This window comes from Motacilla alba, chromosome 7 (genome assembly GCF_015832195.1).
Source record: "Motacilla alba alba isolate MOTALB_02 chromosome 7, Motacilla_alba_V1.0_pri, whole genome shotgun sequence".
Taxonomy (NCBI): Eukaryota; Metazoa; Chordata; class Aves; order Passeriformes; family Motacillidae; genus Motacilla; species Motacilla alba.
Window position 1 is genome coordinate 18,656,039 of NC_052022.1, and position 19,246 is coordinate 18,675,284.

Here is a 19,246-nt window from a genome sequence, read left to right on the forward strand (position 1 = left end):
AGCTTTTTTCTTTTCATATGCTAAGGTTATCTTGTTTTGGAAAACTTAGTCTTAGAGGAGGGCCTTTTTACTTGCTAGGTTTCTTACAGGTCAGTACATCTTTACTGGGAATGTTGTCTTTATTCTTGGTGTAATTATCCACCAGGAGTTCACAACAGAAGAAATGGAGAGGCCATGAAAGTAAAAAGCAGGAAACTGCATATCCCAGAAAAAAAAAAATCACATATTTTCTCACGACACTGAATTAGTCCATTTGCTAAGAATGGGGTTCACTGAAAAGAGAAGCGCAGTTAAATGAGGAAGACAAATAACAAACACCACTTCTGCCTTTCCTTCCAAAAAACCTACTTTAAAAAGAGGATTAGGTAAGTTTCAATTCTACTGATAAGGGACAAAATTTCTGTCCTAGATTCCAGGTACCATCCAATCAATAGAGTTTTCTTTTGCCCACTTGTTGAACTTCCAGTCCAACATCTTCACAAAAAGAAAGAACTCCTTTAAAGGAACACATCATGCAATGTCACTAACTTAGTTTCTCTGGAGTGCAATGTCAACACTAGCTTTTAATGTTATTGTTGAAAAACAATTTTCCCTTGCAGGTCTTTGTCAATGCCCCATTAAGCCCAGGATCAAATGCCCTACCCCAAGTGCTCACTTAAATTTCCCTTTCCTTTCCTGTGTCGACATCCTCCTTGCTTTCTGCTGCCACATCCAGCAGACTGAAGTCAAATCTGTAAATAGTGCTCCCTCACCAGCTGGGACCCCCACACAGTAAAACACAGAACACATGGTGTCAATGACAGCACAAAGGCAGATTTAGTTACACACTGGATAACTGCAGCAGGATCTTATTCACCAGTATGTAATTTTCCATTTCTTTAAACCAAATTTATGTCATTCACTGCATGTATCTCTAAGAGATTGAAGTGACATAAAACGACCTGCCTAAACAACAGAAACAGACTACCTGGAAAGCATAGTACCTACATCGACAATCAGGAAGTCCAGCCAGCACCAAGCATTAGTGAAGTAAGTCTGAAAACCATAGGCCACCCATTTTAGCACCATTTCCAGAATAAAGACGTAAGTGAAGATTTTATCAGCATAGTCCAGCAGGACTTTTATAGTCTTGCGCTGTTCAATATATATATCTTCAAAAGCCTGTAAAGAATGGGTTACATATAAGTCAGATATTGAAAACCCTTTGAAAATTACAAATTAAGCCAGAACTAAATGAAACCAGCAAAGTAAAATCACTTTCAACTTTAGATGTTTTACCTTGAAAAACCAAAATAACAGAAATGACAATTACATTCTTTCTGAGTTTTAGATTTTATTATTGTCTGAAAATGGAATTACAATAAAAAGTCTGAGGTTGCCCAAAAGATTTTTAGAAATTTCAGTAATAGTCAACACAGAATGATAATTTTTCACCCTGAAAAGCCCAGCCAAGTTCTGTCAGAAGCCACTCTGACTATTACATCAACTTCAGGTAACAAGAGACTGGATATTATGTTGCTGATCTCTAGTGTATTCTTGACTTAAGTGCTGATGGTAAGTTTTAGTAGCAGGAGGCTGTAGATGTGTCCACTGAGAGAAGTGACCAGGAGACTGCTTTGTGCCAGCTCCACCATTGATCACTCATAGGAAACAGCCAAACACAATGAAGCTGATGGTGCCTCTGGGAAAACACGTTTAAGAATGGGCAAAGCACTGCATGGCAGTATGAGCACTGAAGGAAAAAAGTGAGAGAAACTACCCTGCAAACACCAAGGTCAGGGAAGAAGGAAGGGAAGTATGCGGTGCTTTAGGTGCTGGAACAGAGACCAAGATAATACATAGCAAATCCTGTGTCAATTAGCAGCCAAAATGAAACCAAATATGTGAAGCACTAAATGTCGCTAAGAATAGTAAAAAGAAATTCAAGAATTCCTACGTAATAGTCCAGAAATACTGCAACTAAAACTGTAGCAAAAAATTAACTAAGAACATGATGAATTCAGTATCTGCTTTGGGGGACAATTTTCAGTTGAAGTAGAACAATTGCTTCATGCATACATTTCCGTTTTCATGATTTTTATAATTTCTTAAACAGGACTTTTAGTGTAATCCTTTTCATAAACACACACATCACCTAGCAGTCATCAAAATTTTAATGCCATCTAAATTATATGTAATACCCATAATATTCTGGGAATTTAGTTCTAAGTTCTCTTCAAAGACAACTTTGTGTTTTATTCTTAAGGAATACACGTGTTGTAATACTACACTTAGATAAAACATTTTTATAAGTACTATTTCTATGCAAGCTCTACTTACCAGAGCACCACTGCTGAGAAGAATCATGAAGACAATAAATGATTCAAACCAGTTGTGCTCTACTATGTTGTAACAGGTTTTTCGAAGGTTCCACCAGATTCTTCCTTTTGTGCTCTCTGTACTTCCTTTACAGCATTTAAACTTCCGTACACAGCCTAACAGCACAAAAATTAAGAAACTGTTATATGGTAGAATTTTAATTATCCTGAAAAATAAACTCATTCTTAGCTAGCTCTGGTTTATGAAGTTCAAGCTACTTCATGCTACTTACGCTACTTATGTTTTCAATTTTATACATTGGATGAAGGAAAACTTGAGTGTACACAATTTTTCCTCTACTCTAATGCTACATCAAGCTTATGGAAAAGGACAGTCGTCTAACTGAGCTAATTTTCATTTACAAACACATTTAAAGATTTGTATTATTCAGTTTATATACAGATAATTAAAGAATGTATGCAAATTGTCAGTAGAAACAACAAGCATACATAGCAAATTTCACATGAACTTCTTTAACAATACAGAAACTTCTTTTAAGAGAACTGATGCCTTTTAGAAAAATTTCAAATAAATCAGACATTAATACTATTTTTACTATGCTGAGTAACAACTGATACTCCATGGGCTAATGAAGGATAAGTCTTTACATAAACAAATGTTTTAACAGGAGATAATGGGAGCTTTTCCAATGTGACACCGATTTGTGGCAACTGTCCACAGAAATCTGCCTCACATTGAAGAGCTCCCTACTTTATCATGGGGCCTCAAGGCATTGTCAGTAACTGCCTAGCCAAGAGTAGCCTCCTCAATTCTTTAAAAATTATTAATTACATAGAAACAAAATGAACTTTACATGACTTTAATGGATGCCAAAGGCATTCTCGTTTTCCTGTTAAGTGTCACTAAGTTCATATATTACAAATAAGTTACACTGTATTTCATCATCTCAGCTACAACAGCTACCACCACTGTGAACAACATGAACTACCTTATCTTCAACCACTCAAAACGTTTATATAATGAAAAAATGAATCTTATGCCCAAAAATGAAATAGTATCACATAACACAAAGATAAGGCAGAATTTTAATATATTGTCAAATTATTTGAGAAAAGTTTTTTTTTTGTTGTTTTTATTTTAATTAAGAACTTGTTATAGTCAATTCAGTCCCACACTGACAAACAATTCTGGTTTTACGAACACCAGTAAAATAATACTTCAAACGACAAAAGTCCTAGCCTAATATCAAAGACATCGGCAAAACAGTAAACTAAAAAGCATGGACAGGAGGATAGGAGAGCTAATCCTGGATCATATTTTGTTCTGAATTGTTTTACTTATAATTTAAAAGGAAATTAAGATCCGTAATATCACAAAAAAAACATAAATTCTTTCCTACATGGTAAATTTCAGTGGTCCCCTAGAAGATGCAGCTATTTGGGACTAAAATAAATCAAAACATCTAAGGACCTGCAAGTATACTGTTAGGACTTCTTTACTTAAATAGATACATAGGATCTCATCCACCTGGTTTAATCCACAGTATATTTATACATCCGCTCCCCCATTAATGGTGCAATGTCAACAAAGTAAGTTTATTGTTTGGGTCAAACTCTCCATTGAATGATGGTGCATTAGGAAGTGATCAATCACATGATTCCATTTTAAATTTCTCAGTGAAGTGTGCCTACTGTAGGGTTTGATCTTGCAGATTTCACTGCTGACAAAGTAATTTAAATCAACAGAATTACTGCCTGATGAGAATAAGTTTGTAGAATTGTGCCTAGTGATTATTTTAAAATATTAAAAATTACTACAGAAACAAATACTGAACTTTGCTTTACCAAATAGTACTTCATAGATGTCAGTATTGCTACCTACAACAGGCAAAATTAATCATACCCTAAGACTTGATGAACTAAGATCCAGGACTGCTCCAGCAAATAGCTTCCTTGAACAGCCAATGTTTGTTGCAAACAAGCAAAATGTAATTGCTAGGCACAAATTTTATTTCCATACCTTCTGTAAAGCATGCTTGTAGTTCTGATGCTTTTTCTGGTTCAGTTTCACTTTTTTCTTCTCCAAAGACAGCTAAATTAACTGTACTTCCTTCTGATGAGCTGGAAAAATCTAGCTTCTGCAAAAAAATTCAATTATATTTTTACTTTACTATTAGTTATATTTTTAGAAGTGTAATTAACTAAGCATGCAACACCATGTGCAAGTAATAAGAAGAAAAATATTTTTCACCAGAAATACAAAAAAACATCCACACATAGCAGTCAATGCTGTTGAAATGTGCATAAATTGTCCACTTTCTATCTAGAGATTGCACAGCATATAATGGAATCTTTCATGGAATTTCAGAATTTCTAGAAAGTTAACTGTTACCAAGTTGATTTGCTGATACATATTCTATTTATTTTGCTTTCTCCTATTACTTTCTTATACATTTCAACTGGCATTAATTTGCATTCTTTTTTGCCAATGCACATATGTGGTACATTGTGCATTCTGAAACTACCCATTACTCTGGTACACATACCTGTACAGTCAACACCCAGAAATAATTTTGTGGTTTTGCGTTGGTTTTTTAAAAATAATTAATATTACATAAGTCACGTTATTAAAATGATCCCCGAACATAAAAACAAACATACACACACACAAACACCCAGCCCATTCCAATACAAGAATAAGCCTTAATATATTAGTTTGTAATCTGCCTGTGTACTGCAGAGATGTGGAAATTTTTAAGGGAAGATGTGGTGTCCTGTACGCTTAAGTATGAGTACCAAACTAAATCAGAGTAGTTTTGGTCACAGCATTCTCTGACGTTTTACAATGTTGTTATCAAGAAGTACAAAACATCAGTAATGAAGTCACACAAGTAAATGTCTGTAGGGAATGATGTAAGCACACTTTATAAAACAACCTCAGTTTTGCTAAATCAACACAACTTTTACTAATTTAGATTTTTATGATTAAGAGATAGCTAAGAGATAAATGCAGACAATTATTATCCAATCATGTTGTATTTACACCTCAATTGTTAAATGTGAAAGGGCAAGATTATTTTTGATAATAAATAATTTTTTATGTTTGCGAAAGAAGACAGACAATATGATAACAATAAGTAACGCAGTATTCTCATTAAATTAAAAATGGTTTTGTAATATTGCCTACTTTCCTATTACTTTACAAACTGATTATCTGGAATAGAACCCCCACATTACTAATGTTTACAGTAAAATGTATTTTCTTTGTTAGCACCATAATTTCAAAACAGTAATATTCACAGCAAACAACTTTTCCTATCATTACCTCTACCGAACCCAGGGATAGCACACTATGCCTTCCACAATACTATTATTATGCTGCTTTCATCATTCCATAACATAGCATATATATTGCAAAATGTTGCAGTGGTGGTGACTAAACTAAAACATTTAATTAAATAAGTCCGATTATTATTTTTAAAAAATATACTTTTTAAGAATAAAGAAGTTTTTCATCCTATTATTAATAAAATATTAAACAAATATGAAGTACCCTAGTAATTTGAACTGTAAGCTCAGCAGATTACATTAATTCAAATGAAAACATAAAAGATGAACAACTGCAAACACAAAAGTAACGGAAAAGAATCAATGTGTTTAGAACATGAAGTTACGTATTTCATATAATTCATGGTAGAAGAATCAGAGATTAGAGCTTTTTAAAATTTATTTTTAATTACAAAAGGCAATTTTCTTTATTCTAGAAATAAAATTAAAGATTCTATGAACTATTTTGATATAAACCAGGTAGTCTGGTCTCCTCTTTCTTCTACGGATGGTGTAGAGTATAATCCTACTGCTTGAAGAGTTACAGATTTAATTGAACATTGGTTCTCTTTTTTATGTTAGGGGCTCATACTTTTCATTAAGATGGAGGTATCATACAACAACAACAAAAAAAGTGATAGTAAAAATCAATATGCATAGAAGAGTTTCTCCCTCTAAAGGAAAATTAGAAAGCTACTTTCTTTGCTATTTACAACAGATGTCTTTGCAGAAGTCTAACTGATCTGGGGAATAGCTCCAGGAAGGGAACTTTTAGGAAAGACAGAAATGTTCATCCTTCAACTTCCAGGGCCCTTAGCTGCTGTTCAGATTACTAAACAGAGGTTAAAAGGTCACATTGTATGTACACTAAGCACTGGATTGAATGGATTAACTTAGAAAAAATTGCCACACTTATCTCTTAGAAAAAAAGCATTGCCTTATTATGCAGGGAAGGGTGACATCTAATTGAAAAAGATTTGTGTATTTTTTAGTCAAATGATTGGAAGCTCCCAGTTTACTGGTTTGCATGCTGCTCTATGCTTGTCCAGACTCATGTAAGCAGAAGCCTGAGTTAGCAGCAGTGTCACATAATCAATATCCATCAAATAAGACTCATCCCCTCATACCTGGGACCACTAGGATGGGATATTACCATTCCAGTCTTACCTACTGAAGTGCCTTTTCAAAAATAGCTTAAAAAATCCCCAGAAAGATATTTTTCCATTCATTCTGAACAGTTTACTGTCCCCTCGTACACAGAAGAGAGACATAAACACTTCCAGTGTGTAATACAGTGCAAAAGAATAGATGGAATATAATGATTCCACAACAAATCTACACAAATAAAAGATGTATTTGCAAAAGGATGATCTCAATGGTAAAGAGCAGAACTGTCAAACTATAGAGAAGAGATCATCAGGAAAGAATATGAAATGCATAGCTTGGTACAATTAAGCTGAATAAAAAACTTTGTAAGTTTTATGGTTCTAGAGTTTCTGAATTTAGAGGTTTGGGAGTGTAGTAGCTCCTATTTTGTCCTTTTAAAAATTGTCTTAATTTGATCCTTATCCCGAGTTTTCCTATTTTATATTTCTTTCTTGTTTGACTATCCTTATTTATATAGTTTTAAACCATCCAGATTTATTTAGACACCTTCATAGAAATTTTGATTAATGTTTTATGATTATCTTTATAAAAATAAACCAGCTGGATTGTGTCCACAAAGAAACAAACATTTATGCTGAAGAACAAAACTTACATAAATGATTCCCTACATTCCAACCCTGCAGACATATATAAACTTCATGACTAGAATATAACTACATCATCACACCCATATTCAAAGGAACTATGAATATGTATAAAAAATACATTTTATTGTTCCTAGGAGTGCATCTTTCATCCTATATTTTAGCTTCTCTTATATGAGAAAACTGAAAAGTGAATTACAAAAACATTGTGAACAAGCACAAAACAATTTAGATAAAAGATATTAACATTTTAGCGTACAAGTAATTGTATATATGTAATATTACAGAGGCATTGGTCAAATGAACGTGATCAGAAAATGTTCATAATTACATGACAGCTAAAACCATAGTACAACGGATGAACAGAAAACATCAAGTGAGGACAACCTTCCCATTGACATAAAATCATAGGTTGTTAACCTCTTTTGATCTTGAAAGGTGCTGATGCTTAATCATTCAGTTAACAAGAATAAAACTTACAAAGCATGCATGTTATGCCACGGAAATAGTACAGAAAATACCAAAGATGTAACAAGGAGAGAAGAAGGTGTGGGTGCTGCCCTCAGTCATGCTGTGATGTGAGTCATGGGACTCAGCTTACAGAGCACTGCACATGTTCCCACTACATTGCAACATATGGGGAAAAAGATACTGGAGCTGAGTAGCATGCAGGCCAATCAATCTCAGAAGTGATCAAATATGTATGATTTGTGTAGGTAACCTGTGTAAACATGCTGACACGTTGTTCTGCCTGGTTTAAAAGCACCAGTCTTGACTGATCCAGCTTGATTTTACTCCTGTGAGAGAATGGTACGCAATGAAATTAAAACATGGTACCTTGAGGTTGCTTGAGTACTGGAAACAGAAGTCTGGATTCCTACTTACTTACAATATGTATTTCTAGTTATGTCACACGTTTGCAAAACCTAATATTTTTAGGTGTGGATTAGAGCTTTAGGCATATCCAAATATATAATGGAAGAGGTAAGATTAGCAGAACATTCGAAGCTCATAGATGTAAACTGGACTTAGGCCTGAACATAAATAACACCCCACAAACAAAAAACCAAACCACCACCAAAAATCCCTTCACCCTGAAATCCTCCTCCTCCAGAAAAAAAAAGCACAAAAAAAAAACAAACCAAAACCAAAAAACCCACCACTAAAAACCAAAAAACAAAACAAAACAAAACAAACCCACAATAAAACCCCACCAAAAACCCAAAAAACCAAAACAACAACAACAACAAAAAAAATGAACAGATGCACCCACACTATTTCAGCTTTAGGTATCCTTTAAGGGGTAGTAACTAGACATTTAAAACAACAGAAACATATTTCTCCTTGCATTTCATTTTCAAGGTTATTCCTGGTCTTCACTAGATGCTAATTAGGATACATCTAGGTCCTTTCTTTCAGAAAAGAGCTGCAGGCAAAACAAAAAGTAAATCATACCATGTTAAAAATGGAAACTTCTGCATAAGAAATTTTTCCCAGCATCTTTAAATATTTAACGGAATGATTTTTTAAAAAAAAATTTCAAACAGTTCAAGGTGCATTATGGATTGTAGCAGAGATAGCAATGAAAAACAAAACCTCATGCTTAGCAATAAACTTTTAAGTTTCTCAATTTGTCTTCTGGTATAAATCTGATCTCACTTAGCGATGGCTTCTCAAGGATTCATCAAATAATTTAGCTATGTAACAATTTCAACACAAACTGCTCCATTTAAAGGGGAAGTCTGAAGGAAAGAGCTGAACTAACCTACAAGATGAAAGACAATTTTCCTACTGACTATGAACAAGTGTACACAAAATAAGGGGTTTTGTTAGTTTATCTATCTCCTGTGGTTGCTAATTCTCAGCCAGTTTTCCAAATCTGAGCAAATCAAAACTGATACTGGACAACAGTATCCTATAAACGGCTAGTGCTTATCTTGAATATCAGAGATAAGAAGGCACAGAATTTGTCACTCAATTCTAAAATATAAAATACTGAAGAAATAGGTGTCTTCAACTAATTTCCAGGCAAGTGGTAGATTTAAAGTCAAATTACCCAGATTCATTAAATATTCCTTTCACAAAACCCAAGTTTTATTAAAACACTGAGAAATCCAATATCCTTCAGTCAAATAAATAAAATGTAAAAGTTGTAGTAGTTACTCAGTATATAGCTTCATTACATGGAGCAGTTTCTGTTTTTACAGGGTAATAATACTGATGCTTTTCTTTAAAGAAGCCTCTTACTAATCTACAGTCTTCTCAACTGAGAGTTCAATGTAACATCTGCAGTAACACAATCTCCAAAAAGTAGATGGAACAAATCTACTTTTGTTCAAGTATCAAGGATCAGGAAACAAGCTACTGAAATAACAAAAATAAGTGTAATACTACTGAACGCTGTACTCTGCAATAAAAAAAACAAACACCTAAAGAGTACTTTGTTACACCTTTCTAAATTTAATTTCACTACCGTTCACAGGAATGAAATTATTTTCTAAACTTTGGAAGTAATACTGGCAAATTAACTGCCAGTTCAAAACAAAACACCTGAAAACCTAAAAAGCCCACAACCAATCAAAAATCTCTCAAGACTCATCAAATGAACACCCAAAAAACGACCAAAAAAAACCCCCAACAACAAAAAAACTTTAAAAACCCAAAAAAAACCCAAAAAAAAAACCTACCCAAAAAAACCAAATCAATCCACACAAAGAAATCCAGACTGGAGTACAGCTGTCTGCACAAGTGATGATATCCTATTTACATCCTCATGTCTTCAGGTGCCAGAGGTGGTGATACCAGACACAGTCTGCTCGAGCCACAGATTGAAGTCTGAATTTTTAGCATCTTTCAAAATCCTGCCGAAATCCATGATTTTGCTTTTCCCCTCAGACTGAAACTGCTAACAAATGACTACAGTCCTAGAGATGACCCAGTTTAAAATCAGGCAGTTGTCGTAGAAATGACTGGTTTAAAACTCCCCCCAAAAAGTAAGAAATTAAATTTTTTTCATTTAGTAATTCTTGTTTCTTCTTGAGTTTTTAGTTGATACATTCACATTATTATACAAACATTGCCCACTTGGTTTCCCCCCTTATTTTGATTTCAGAACATGAAAACTGTTGCTACTGCTCTCATTAGCCTGAGTCAGCACCTCTGTTAAGTTTATGCCGTTAAGCTGGTTTTCCTTTAAGAGTATTAATATTCTTTATTATTATCTTCCCTAATATTTTTAAATAGCAGTTTCCTTATATTTAGCTCACAGAAACATTACAATTATTAAAAAAACCCAGTCTTTTGACACAGTTTATTCTGCACGTATATACTAATTTCTCTATTCAACTAACAATTTGGTAGTTTGCTTTTCAAACACCTTTATAAATGGGTTCACATAAATTTATGCAGTTCTTCCAGGATTTCCTACTCTCTCAAACTCCACTTTCCCACTTCAGATTATTCACACTCTGTACAGTCCAAGAATCTTGAGTTACAATTGCTTTGCATTTCTAAGCAGGAAGAATTGCACTATGAAACAATACAGTTAGTATAATTCATTTGTCTAAAATATAAAATTTTAAAATTTTACCTCCTTGCTTTCATCCAAATCTGAGTCACTGCTAAACTCTTCTGTATTCAGACGTTCAAAATCAGACTCTCCAACAGCTATTGGTACTGTAACAGTAAGGCTTGGGTTGTTTATGAATGATGTACAATCATTGTCACCTATAACAGTGGCCATTCCATTTTCATTTTTGCCACAATTTGTATTTATCATTGGGTCAGTGATGGTACAGTCAGAAATGCAATGGTTTCTCAGACCATTCGATGGATCTGTTGCTGTTCTTTGATTTACAGCAGCTTGTTTTCCCAAACAAGACCTTCGGACACATTCACCTGCTTTTTTCTTCACATAATCTATTCCCTTCTGAATTCTTGCAACAGCAATCTGCAAGTTGTTCATTTCATTATCATCGTCTGTAGCAGCAAGGTTGTCTGAACTAAATGAACTCAGCAACAAGGCCAGAAAAAGATTCAATACCTAATATATAAAAAAATAATAAAAAAGCAAAGATAACAGAGCTGATTTTTTCCATTTTTCATCCACATGCTTCTCATTAACCCATTATGAACACAGGCTTTGTGTTTTCATCTACAGTAACAATTCTGAAAGTATACAGTAAAGAAAGTCCAAATGCAATTTAAGTACAATACCTTCCCTATATCTCAACAGAGGGGATTTTGTGGCTTTACGTTGCTTATGTTTGTAGAAGGTCAGAAATTAGTGATTCTTTGGTACTGCCTGAACAGATTCAACATGTTTATTTTTCTGGCAAATCATAGCACTCTGATCTGTGGAGAAAATACATTTTCTACATGCTGGTCCAAACTCACACAAATAATTTTTTTTGTATGTGACTTAAAAAATGAGGAATGCACCCTGTCTTTTAATCGCCAAGTCATCCTTTTCCCACAACAAGACAAAACATAGAACATATATCAGTTACAAAAGCCCAGAAGTTACCAGGAACTCAAATGCCAAAGCAGCAGAGTACCAGCTCTTAAAATCTTCAAATCAGCTCTTCCATCAGCTTGGAAGATAAGATAAAAAATGTTTTGGGAACACAGGAAGACAAATGGATAAAACAGTCCTAAACATACAGCAGGGATGTCTGCTCATGTAAGAAGTTTTCCTAGAGCTATGGAATAAAATCAGAATATAGTAAACACTGTGGTAATATTCATATAGGTGGATACCTCATTTCACAAAGTTCAATCTACTGGTTTAGAAAACTACTTATGGAGTTTAATCAAGCAACTTTACAGTTCTCTTCATTATAAGACAACAGATTTATAGAAAATCCTGAAGCAAGTGGCTGCGCAACTACAAGCAGGGCTGGCTTGGTTTAGAGATACTCACCTTATTCCTCTTAGAAATTTTATTCTTAAAGAATACTTACAGGATGGCTAATTTAAAATCTCTTCTGCTACTGAAAATTGTTTAAAGCAGAGATTTTTAATGACAGAGACAATAAGAAAATCAGAGCAATAGGCGGAGCAAATAATGTCTTAAATACTGGTAAACTAAAAAATATAAATAAAACATTTTAAAAGAGAAATTTATACAAAGTAGTGCCAATCTGATGCATCCCTCTGAAAAAGAAAAAAGCAGATATAATACAGGCTATGTTAGAAGTATCTGTAGAAAGCACTTACGAAATAGCAAGCAAAAAAAAAGTGAAAAAGCAAAAGAAAACCTGAAGTAATTGAATCTGGGGTTTTTTTCTGCATAACAACTTCCTTCTAATTCAAGTTTCCTTACTCCATTTGTGTAAAATACTGGCAGTGAAGCAAGCAGGTCTCAAAATGGCATACACTTCAGAGTCTTAAGACTGCAATAGCAGTCATTTAGACTGGAGAGATCAGAAAAAGATTTTAGAAAAGGCCCAATAACCTGCCTAAGTGTGATTGAAAGCAATGACTTAATCGGTTAGGGAGAAAGGCCCTGCTATATCCTCTTCTGCAAATAGGAAACTTTCACTCTGGATGTCCAACATTGAGGGTGCCCTTGCTCTTCTCTCCCTCTCTAGGTAAGAAGGAGTAGCCCACAACACCCTGAGCATGAGGAGCTGCACGCTCTCATCCACATCCTCTGAACTGCACTCCAGACCCCTGGGGGGGGTCATTCTCCAAGCTGAGGACTCTAGATAGGATCAGAAATCTAACAAACAGAAAACTCCATTTCAAGACCCATACTCATAACATATCCTAATAATAAAAATCAGATTTAAATAACATTTAATAATACTTTTATAATTAATTACTGGTTCTCTATAAATTAATTGTAAAATTATTTTGACTACATACCACTAGGTTTCCTATCACCATGACCATCATGAAAACAATAAGGCACATGGCTTGGCCAGCAACCTCCATGCAGTCCCACATGGTTTCTATCCATTCTCCACACAGCACTCGGAATACAATCAGGAAAGAGTGGAAAAAGTCGTGCATGTGCCAGCGAGGGAGCACACAGTCACTGGAGATCTTGCAGACGTATTCCTTGTAGCTCTTCCCAAAGAGCTGCATCCCAACCACAGCGAAAATGAACACGATGATGGCCAGCACCAGGGTCAGATTCCCCAGAGCCCCCACTGAGTTGCCAATAATCTTGATCAGCATATTTAGGGTTGGCCAGGATTTTGCCAATTTGAAAACTCGCAACTGGAAAAAAAAAATACAGGCATTATTTGTGGTAGCTGCAAAAATGCTATAGAGATGGCAGTGTGTTACAAACTACTGACTCTCAGCAACAGCAAAAAGAAGAAACTTCAATATGATTCCAACAACCATAGCTTCAATAGCATTTCATGAAACTCACACTTTTAAAACATAATAAATTTTGACTTTGCTCTTTTTTTTTCTGTTGTTTTGTTTTTTTTTGGTTTTTTTGTAGTGGTTTGTTTGTTTGTTTTGGCATATCTATTCTTTTCCACATAAAGAAACAGCACACTGGTTGTATTCGTTCAGACAGTGGATTCAGTGGATTCTGAACACCTACACTTTGGACATTACATGTAGAAAAAAATAAAATAAAAATATTTTTCTAATAAAATATTTTTTTTTTGCTAAGGGGAAAAGAAAAATCAATCTTCTTAAAATTTATTAAACCCATGAATTTTGTAATTCCTACATTTTAAAAGAACACCTCTAGTCTTCTTGCTATTTCTAGATATGAAAGTCAACAAGACTACAAAGTTTTCTACTTCTCAATATACACTAAAAAAATTGTACATTTCACTGAACTTTACTCCTTCATGTTCAAACAATTACAGCTCTTTCCCCTTAAAAAATATTTGCTTCTAAACAGTAAAATGGCACACAGTATTCAATGAGAAATAACTTCTAAAACATGCCTGCAGATTTACCCTGTGTCAGTTACTAAAAAGTATACTAAAAGGTGTCCTATTTATATGAACAGAGTTGAAATACAAACATAATTCACTAATGATGCAGATGTATTATTTACCAATCTGAATGACCGAAGAACGGATAATCCATCCACGTTGGACAAAAAAAGTTCCACCAAACTAAGAGTAACTATAAAACTATCAAAAATATTCCAGCCAACTTGGAAATAATTAAAAGGATGCATGGCAATTATCTTGAGAACCATTTCTGCCGCAAAAATCCCAGTAAAAACCTGAAGAAAAAAATGTTACTGTTACTTTATGAATGAACATGAAGACATTGAACCTGCAGATAAGGAACAACTGAAGTAAGAAGTAACATCCCTCTTACAGCAGGATGTCACTAAGTAAAATTATCACAAGCTGAATCCCAAAGAGAAGGTAAGTAGCAACATCAAAATGAGCCGTAGCATAAATATACATCAGTTACAGCTAAGGTACATTTAGTGTCTACTGAAGAATAAGCTTCTCCTAACAGGTGTCCAGCTTGCTCCTTATATCTGCCGTCCATCTAATACAAGGAACTTTCCCCACCAAGATAATACACTCACTCTTGTCAGAATGGAAGCTGCTTTAACAAAGGTGTGTGGGAAAACATGAATTGGTCATATATTGGAGTGATGTGCTATTAATGAAGTCTATAGAAGAACTCACAAGTAAGCTTATTTTCTCTAACGGCCAAAAGAAGGTCAATTAGGCCAAGGCTTGCCTAAGTAAAACTCCTTTCTGACTCTGAATGCCTCTGACATCTTCTGAAGCAGCAGGCAAACAGCACCTCTGAAATAAATTCATTGTATTTACTGTAGATGTATGATCACCAGTATCTACAAAACTGCATAAATTACTGTATTTCATGAGAAAGATGAAAAAAAAGTTCAAAATAGTCAGGAGCAATTTTACAGTCTCCAAAATGTAGAGCTACAGAGTCCAAAAAGGAAGAAAGCAACTGCTGAAACCATACCAGTGTCATAGTGGTGTACTGGCCGATTGGGAGCACGCACAAATTCTTGGCATGAAGGAACACTTACACTCACACATACTAAACTACTCAATTACATAGGAAAGGTAAATCAAATTGTTTTATTATTTTTCTAGATCACAACACCAGAATAACCACTTAGAATAAGCATAGGTTAAGAAGTATAACATACCTGTATTATTGCTTTTATAAACCAAAATAAAGCTACCTCACCAAACTTGACCCACACACTGTGTCCACTAAGGAACAAAACCCAGCTGTATCAACAGATACTCTTAGAATAAGTCACACATTCCTTGCCTTCCAAACTGTCATGGTCTAATCAAATAAATGGTCTTCAAGGAAATCAACACATAGAAATAGCAGTAAAAATTAATAAACCAAAATAGCATTCAGCTCTTTTTGTGTTGTCAATGGTACTTACAACAAAAAGGATCTAATTTGATTCCTACTTATTTTTGTAAAACTAAACAAAAGCATGTCAGATTTCTTTCAGTTTCATGTAATTCAAACTCAGGCTTTTGGAAACTGTGTCAAAGAAGTTGTAATGCAGAAGACAAACTTTGATACAACATCTCTCAAATACTCTTCTATACAACATATTCCAAATGGTATTTTTAGACTATTTTTAGTACAATTAAACCTTTAATAATTATTTTATGGGATGACAAAAACTATAAAAGCAATTCTATTCCAAAGAGAAATCAGGTTCCAACTGTATAAAATTTTATAGATTGAAGGACTTACCAGATTTCCTACTGTAAGTACAGTCTCAAAATGGTCAGTCATTGGATAATGTTCCATGGCCATAAATAGTGTGTTCAAAACTATGCAAACAGTGACAGCCAGATCAACAAATGGATCCATTACAATAAATTCAACTACACTCTTTAGTTTTAACCAAGGCTCACAACAGTCCCAAATCAAGAAAGTGTGGGCAAACTTATCCCAGCAGGGTGGACATTTTTGCCTGGATCCTTCAAGTTCTGGAGAAAAAGAGAAATTTATAGTGAACAAGTTTTGGAGAATGTGAAGGTAATTTTTTATCTACTTTTTCGGGTTCTAATCTTTATACCTGGAACCACCAAGGACACTTCAAGGAACATCCTCAGATTTCCAGGAACTTAATTTATTGTTTCTGACACAAAAAGTTTTAGAAGACTTAAAGAAAAACCTCAAGTGTTCCAAGCAAATAATTTAAAAACTTGGCTATTTTTAATAACATACAATCTTGTTTAAAAATCCACAAAAAGCCATAAGAACTATGCTTAAGATTAGGGATCTTTTTTTCAGTAAAACCTTCAACTTCAAAGTCCTCTTAAATGTCCAAGTATTTATTTTCAAGAAAAAATAACATTAATTTTAGCCTTAAAAGGGTTTTAAAAATTATTCAAACTCTTTTCATTATTTTCACTGGTAGTCATTCCACTGTTCGAAGCACTCCTTGTACAATTTTGCTTCTCCTAATTAACTAAAGCCTTGCCTTGAATTTTCTCTAATATTTTTATGGTATGGTTAGTGGCAAATGTTTCACAAGGCATTCCTTCCAATAACTGCATTGCTGAGCATGAATAACAAGCATAAAACACATACATATTACCCATTTTAATTACAATGTGTTTTTTTACAGCAACCTGTTTTACCATCAGCCTGCTCCTTTCTTTTTTCACAATGTGCATGCCTTTTTTTCCTTTTATTCAGTTTATGTATTTGCAATGACTACATATTTTTTCTCTTCTCTATTTGTATTGCAATATAATACCTTCAAGGAAGTCTAAGACTATGTCAAGAAAGTTCCAGTGTCTACAGTTATACTCACCTTCCATTCTATTTGTGATAACATCAGCAAGACTCATGGCCCTTTCCCTTAAATCGGGATCCTCCAGCAACTCCATTGCTATTTGATATGAACTTGTACGTCTGTTTTTTATTCCTATTTCTGTGGTAGTGCTCTATAAAAAAGAAAAAATAAAAAAGGTGTGTACATTAAATTCAACTTTAGAAATACTGTGATTTTTTAAATTATTCTTTTCATTATATACTTCCTAATACAATTAATACTTCTAAAACATTAAGAAAAACATTTGGATACTTAGTTCCCATACTTCCACTGCATTATACTCAAATAAAATTACTCCACTTCAGACACTAATAAAGTTTGGAGGGGGCTACAGCCAAGCAAACAAAGCAAGACTTGCAGAACTTGTGTAAAAACAATTCCCAGTTCTATATTTTCTCTACCAATATTTCTGTTCTAAACTAGTTCATTCACAAGATACTTCTAACAAGTGATTAATGCTAGGAAAATTCTGCAGCAACTATTCCATAAAGTAAAGTTTTAGAGATCAGTTTTGATCTCTATACCCATTCAAAACTTATTTAAATATATTTTCTAAATTGAATCATTATCAACTCTGATTTATTTTATGAATTTCAACTGAAGAAACAGCATAGGTCTGACTTAATTATCCCCAAAATAAATACTTGTTTTACATGATTTTGTTTTAAAAAATGAAAGCTGTGCTATAACTATAGTATTGAGCACATGTCGGTTATGAAGAATTTTTGAATGCATAAGGATGGGTAGACTTTTTTTCAGTCCATTAAATAAATCCATGAAAATAAACATATAATAAACTGCAAGAAGATTATAACTACAAGGCATCTGGCTGATAACTGCAAGGAAGCTAGCTGATGTACATTCAGGTGCTGTGACCCATAAAGAAGTTTCTGTTTCAGTAAAATAACATTTTTGGGAAAAAACATTGAGATGTCTCTGCTCCATTCCCCAAGCAGACTGAGGGAAAAAGAAAAACCGAGCAGAATTAAAATGTTTTGCTGTTTTGTTTTGGTTTTGTTTTTTTTTTTTTTTAAATTATACCCTGATCCTAGGCAGTAAGCAATTCAGATAGTCTTTGAAACCCAGGAGGAAAAAATGCTTTCAGGACTTTTAAAATGTCAACATAATCTTTTAGACTATGCTATATTTGCACAATACCAAATGTATGAACAAATGCATATAACTGACAGAGAATCAGAAAATACACTTAAAAGGAGGCTAAAACCATAAAGAAAAAAGAATGGAAATAATCTAATAATGTACAGGAAGCTTAGAGTTCGACATCCTATTTTGTGCTCTAAAATAGATTTAGCAATGGAACATTACTAATTTGATTCATTAAGCAGGTGTACTCATATCTTTTGTTTGCAAGTATGTAAAAACTTACTACTTTGTTCTCTTTCATGCTTCAGCCTCTCACTTTTGATTGAATCACTTCAAACCCATGTCATTTCAGTAAGATTGCAAAAGCATTCACAACTTCCCATCTATTTTCAAAACAATAACTTTTGAATCATTTATTTTTAAAAATTTCTTACATTGCCATCACTCGTTGGTTTATCTATTATCACCTCTGGCAGAAGTTGTCCAGTAGGAGACAACAGACCTGGTGGTCCATCCACCAAGGAAACCACACCATTGCAATCCACAGTGCTGTGCATCTTCCCATTCACTGGGAAGACCGTCAGCCTTCTGGATGACCTACTGGCCTGGCTGATGTTACTACTGCGCCGTTCTCCGTGCCTGCGCGGCAGAAACAAAGAACCTCTTCTGCTTGAGTTATCCTCAAATGTGCTGCGCTCATCATCAGCAAAGTCATTTTCTGATCCTCGCTCTCTTCCGTCGTCTCTAGAACTGAAAAAACTTGCTCTGCTACTAGGCCTGGGAGAAAACAGGGAGCCATGAACACTCAGCAAAGACTGCAAAGGAAACATAAAGAACGACAGTCTGAAGATTATAAGTATACAAAACTCATGTCTCTGTACAAGAAAAACAATAATTTATATTCCCCAGGAATATGTCAGGGTTATCTTTAATACACTGCCTCAGGGTAATCTCAA

General features: G+C 34.3%; 1 protein-coding gene and 1 long non-coding RNA gene across 3 annotated transcripts in view; one reads left to right on the top strand and one right to left on the bottom strand.

Moving 5' to 3' along the window:
• Positions 1-19,246, top strand: part of LOC119703010 — an 80,502-nt gene that overhangs the window by 36,008 nt on the left and 25,248 nt on the right. The gene's annotated exons all lie outside the window — the stretch shown is intronic.
• The window catches only part of LOC119703009 (sodium channel protein type 2 subunit alpha-like), a 63,745-nt gene that overhangs the window by 12,409 nt on the left and 32,090 nt on the right, over positions 1-19,246 (bottom strand). The window contains exons 12-20 of the mRNA XM_038142043.1: positions 18,725-19,105; positions 17,166-17,298; positions 16,094-16,332; positions 14,427-14,600; positions 13,265-13,621; positions 10,986-11,438; positions 4,339-4,456; positions 2,320-2,474; positions 988-1,161 (exon numbers count right to left, since the gene is read on the bottom strand). Of these exons, the coding sequence (XP_037997971.1) occupies positions 988-1,161; positions 2,320-2,474; positions 4,339-4,456; positions 10,986-11,438; positions 13,265-13,621; positions 14,427-14,600; positions 16,094-16,332; positions 17,166-17,298; positions 18,725-19,105 (2,184 nt within the window). The remainder of the gene's footprint in view (positions 1-987; positions 1,162-2,319; positions 2,475-4,338; positions 4,457-10,985; positions 11,439-13,264; positions 13,622-14,426; positions 14,601-16,093; positions 16,333-17,165; positions 17,299-18,724; positions 19,106-19,246) is intronic.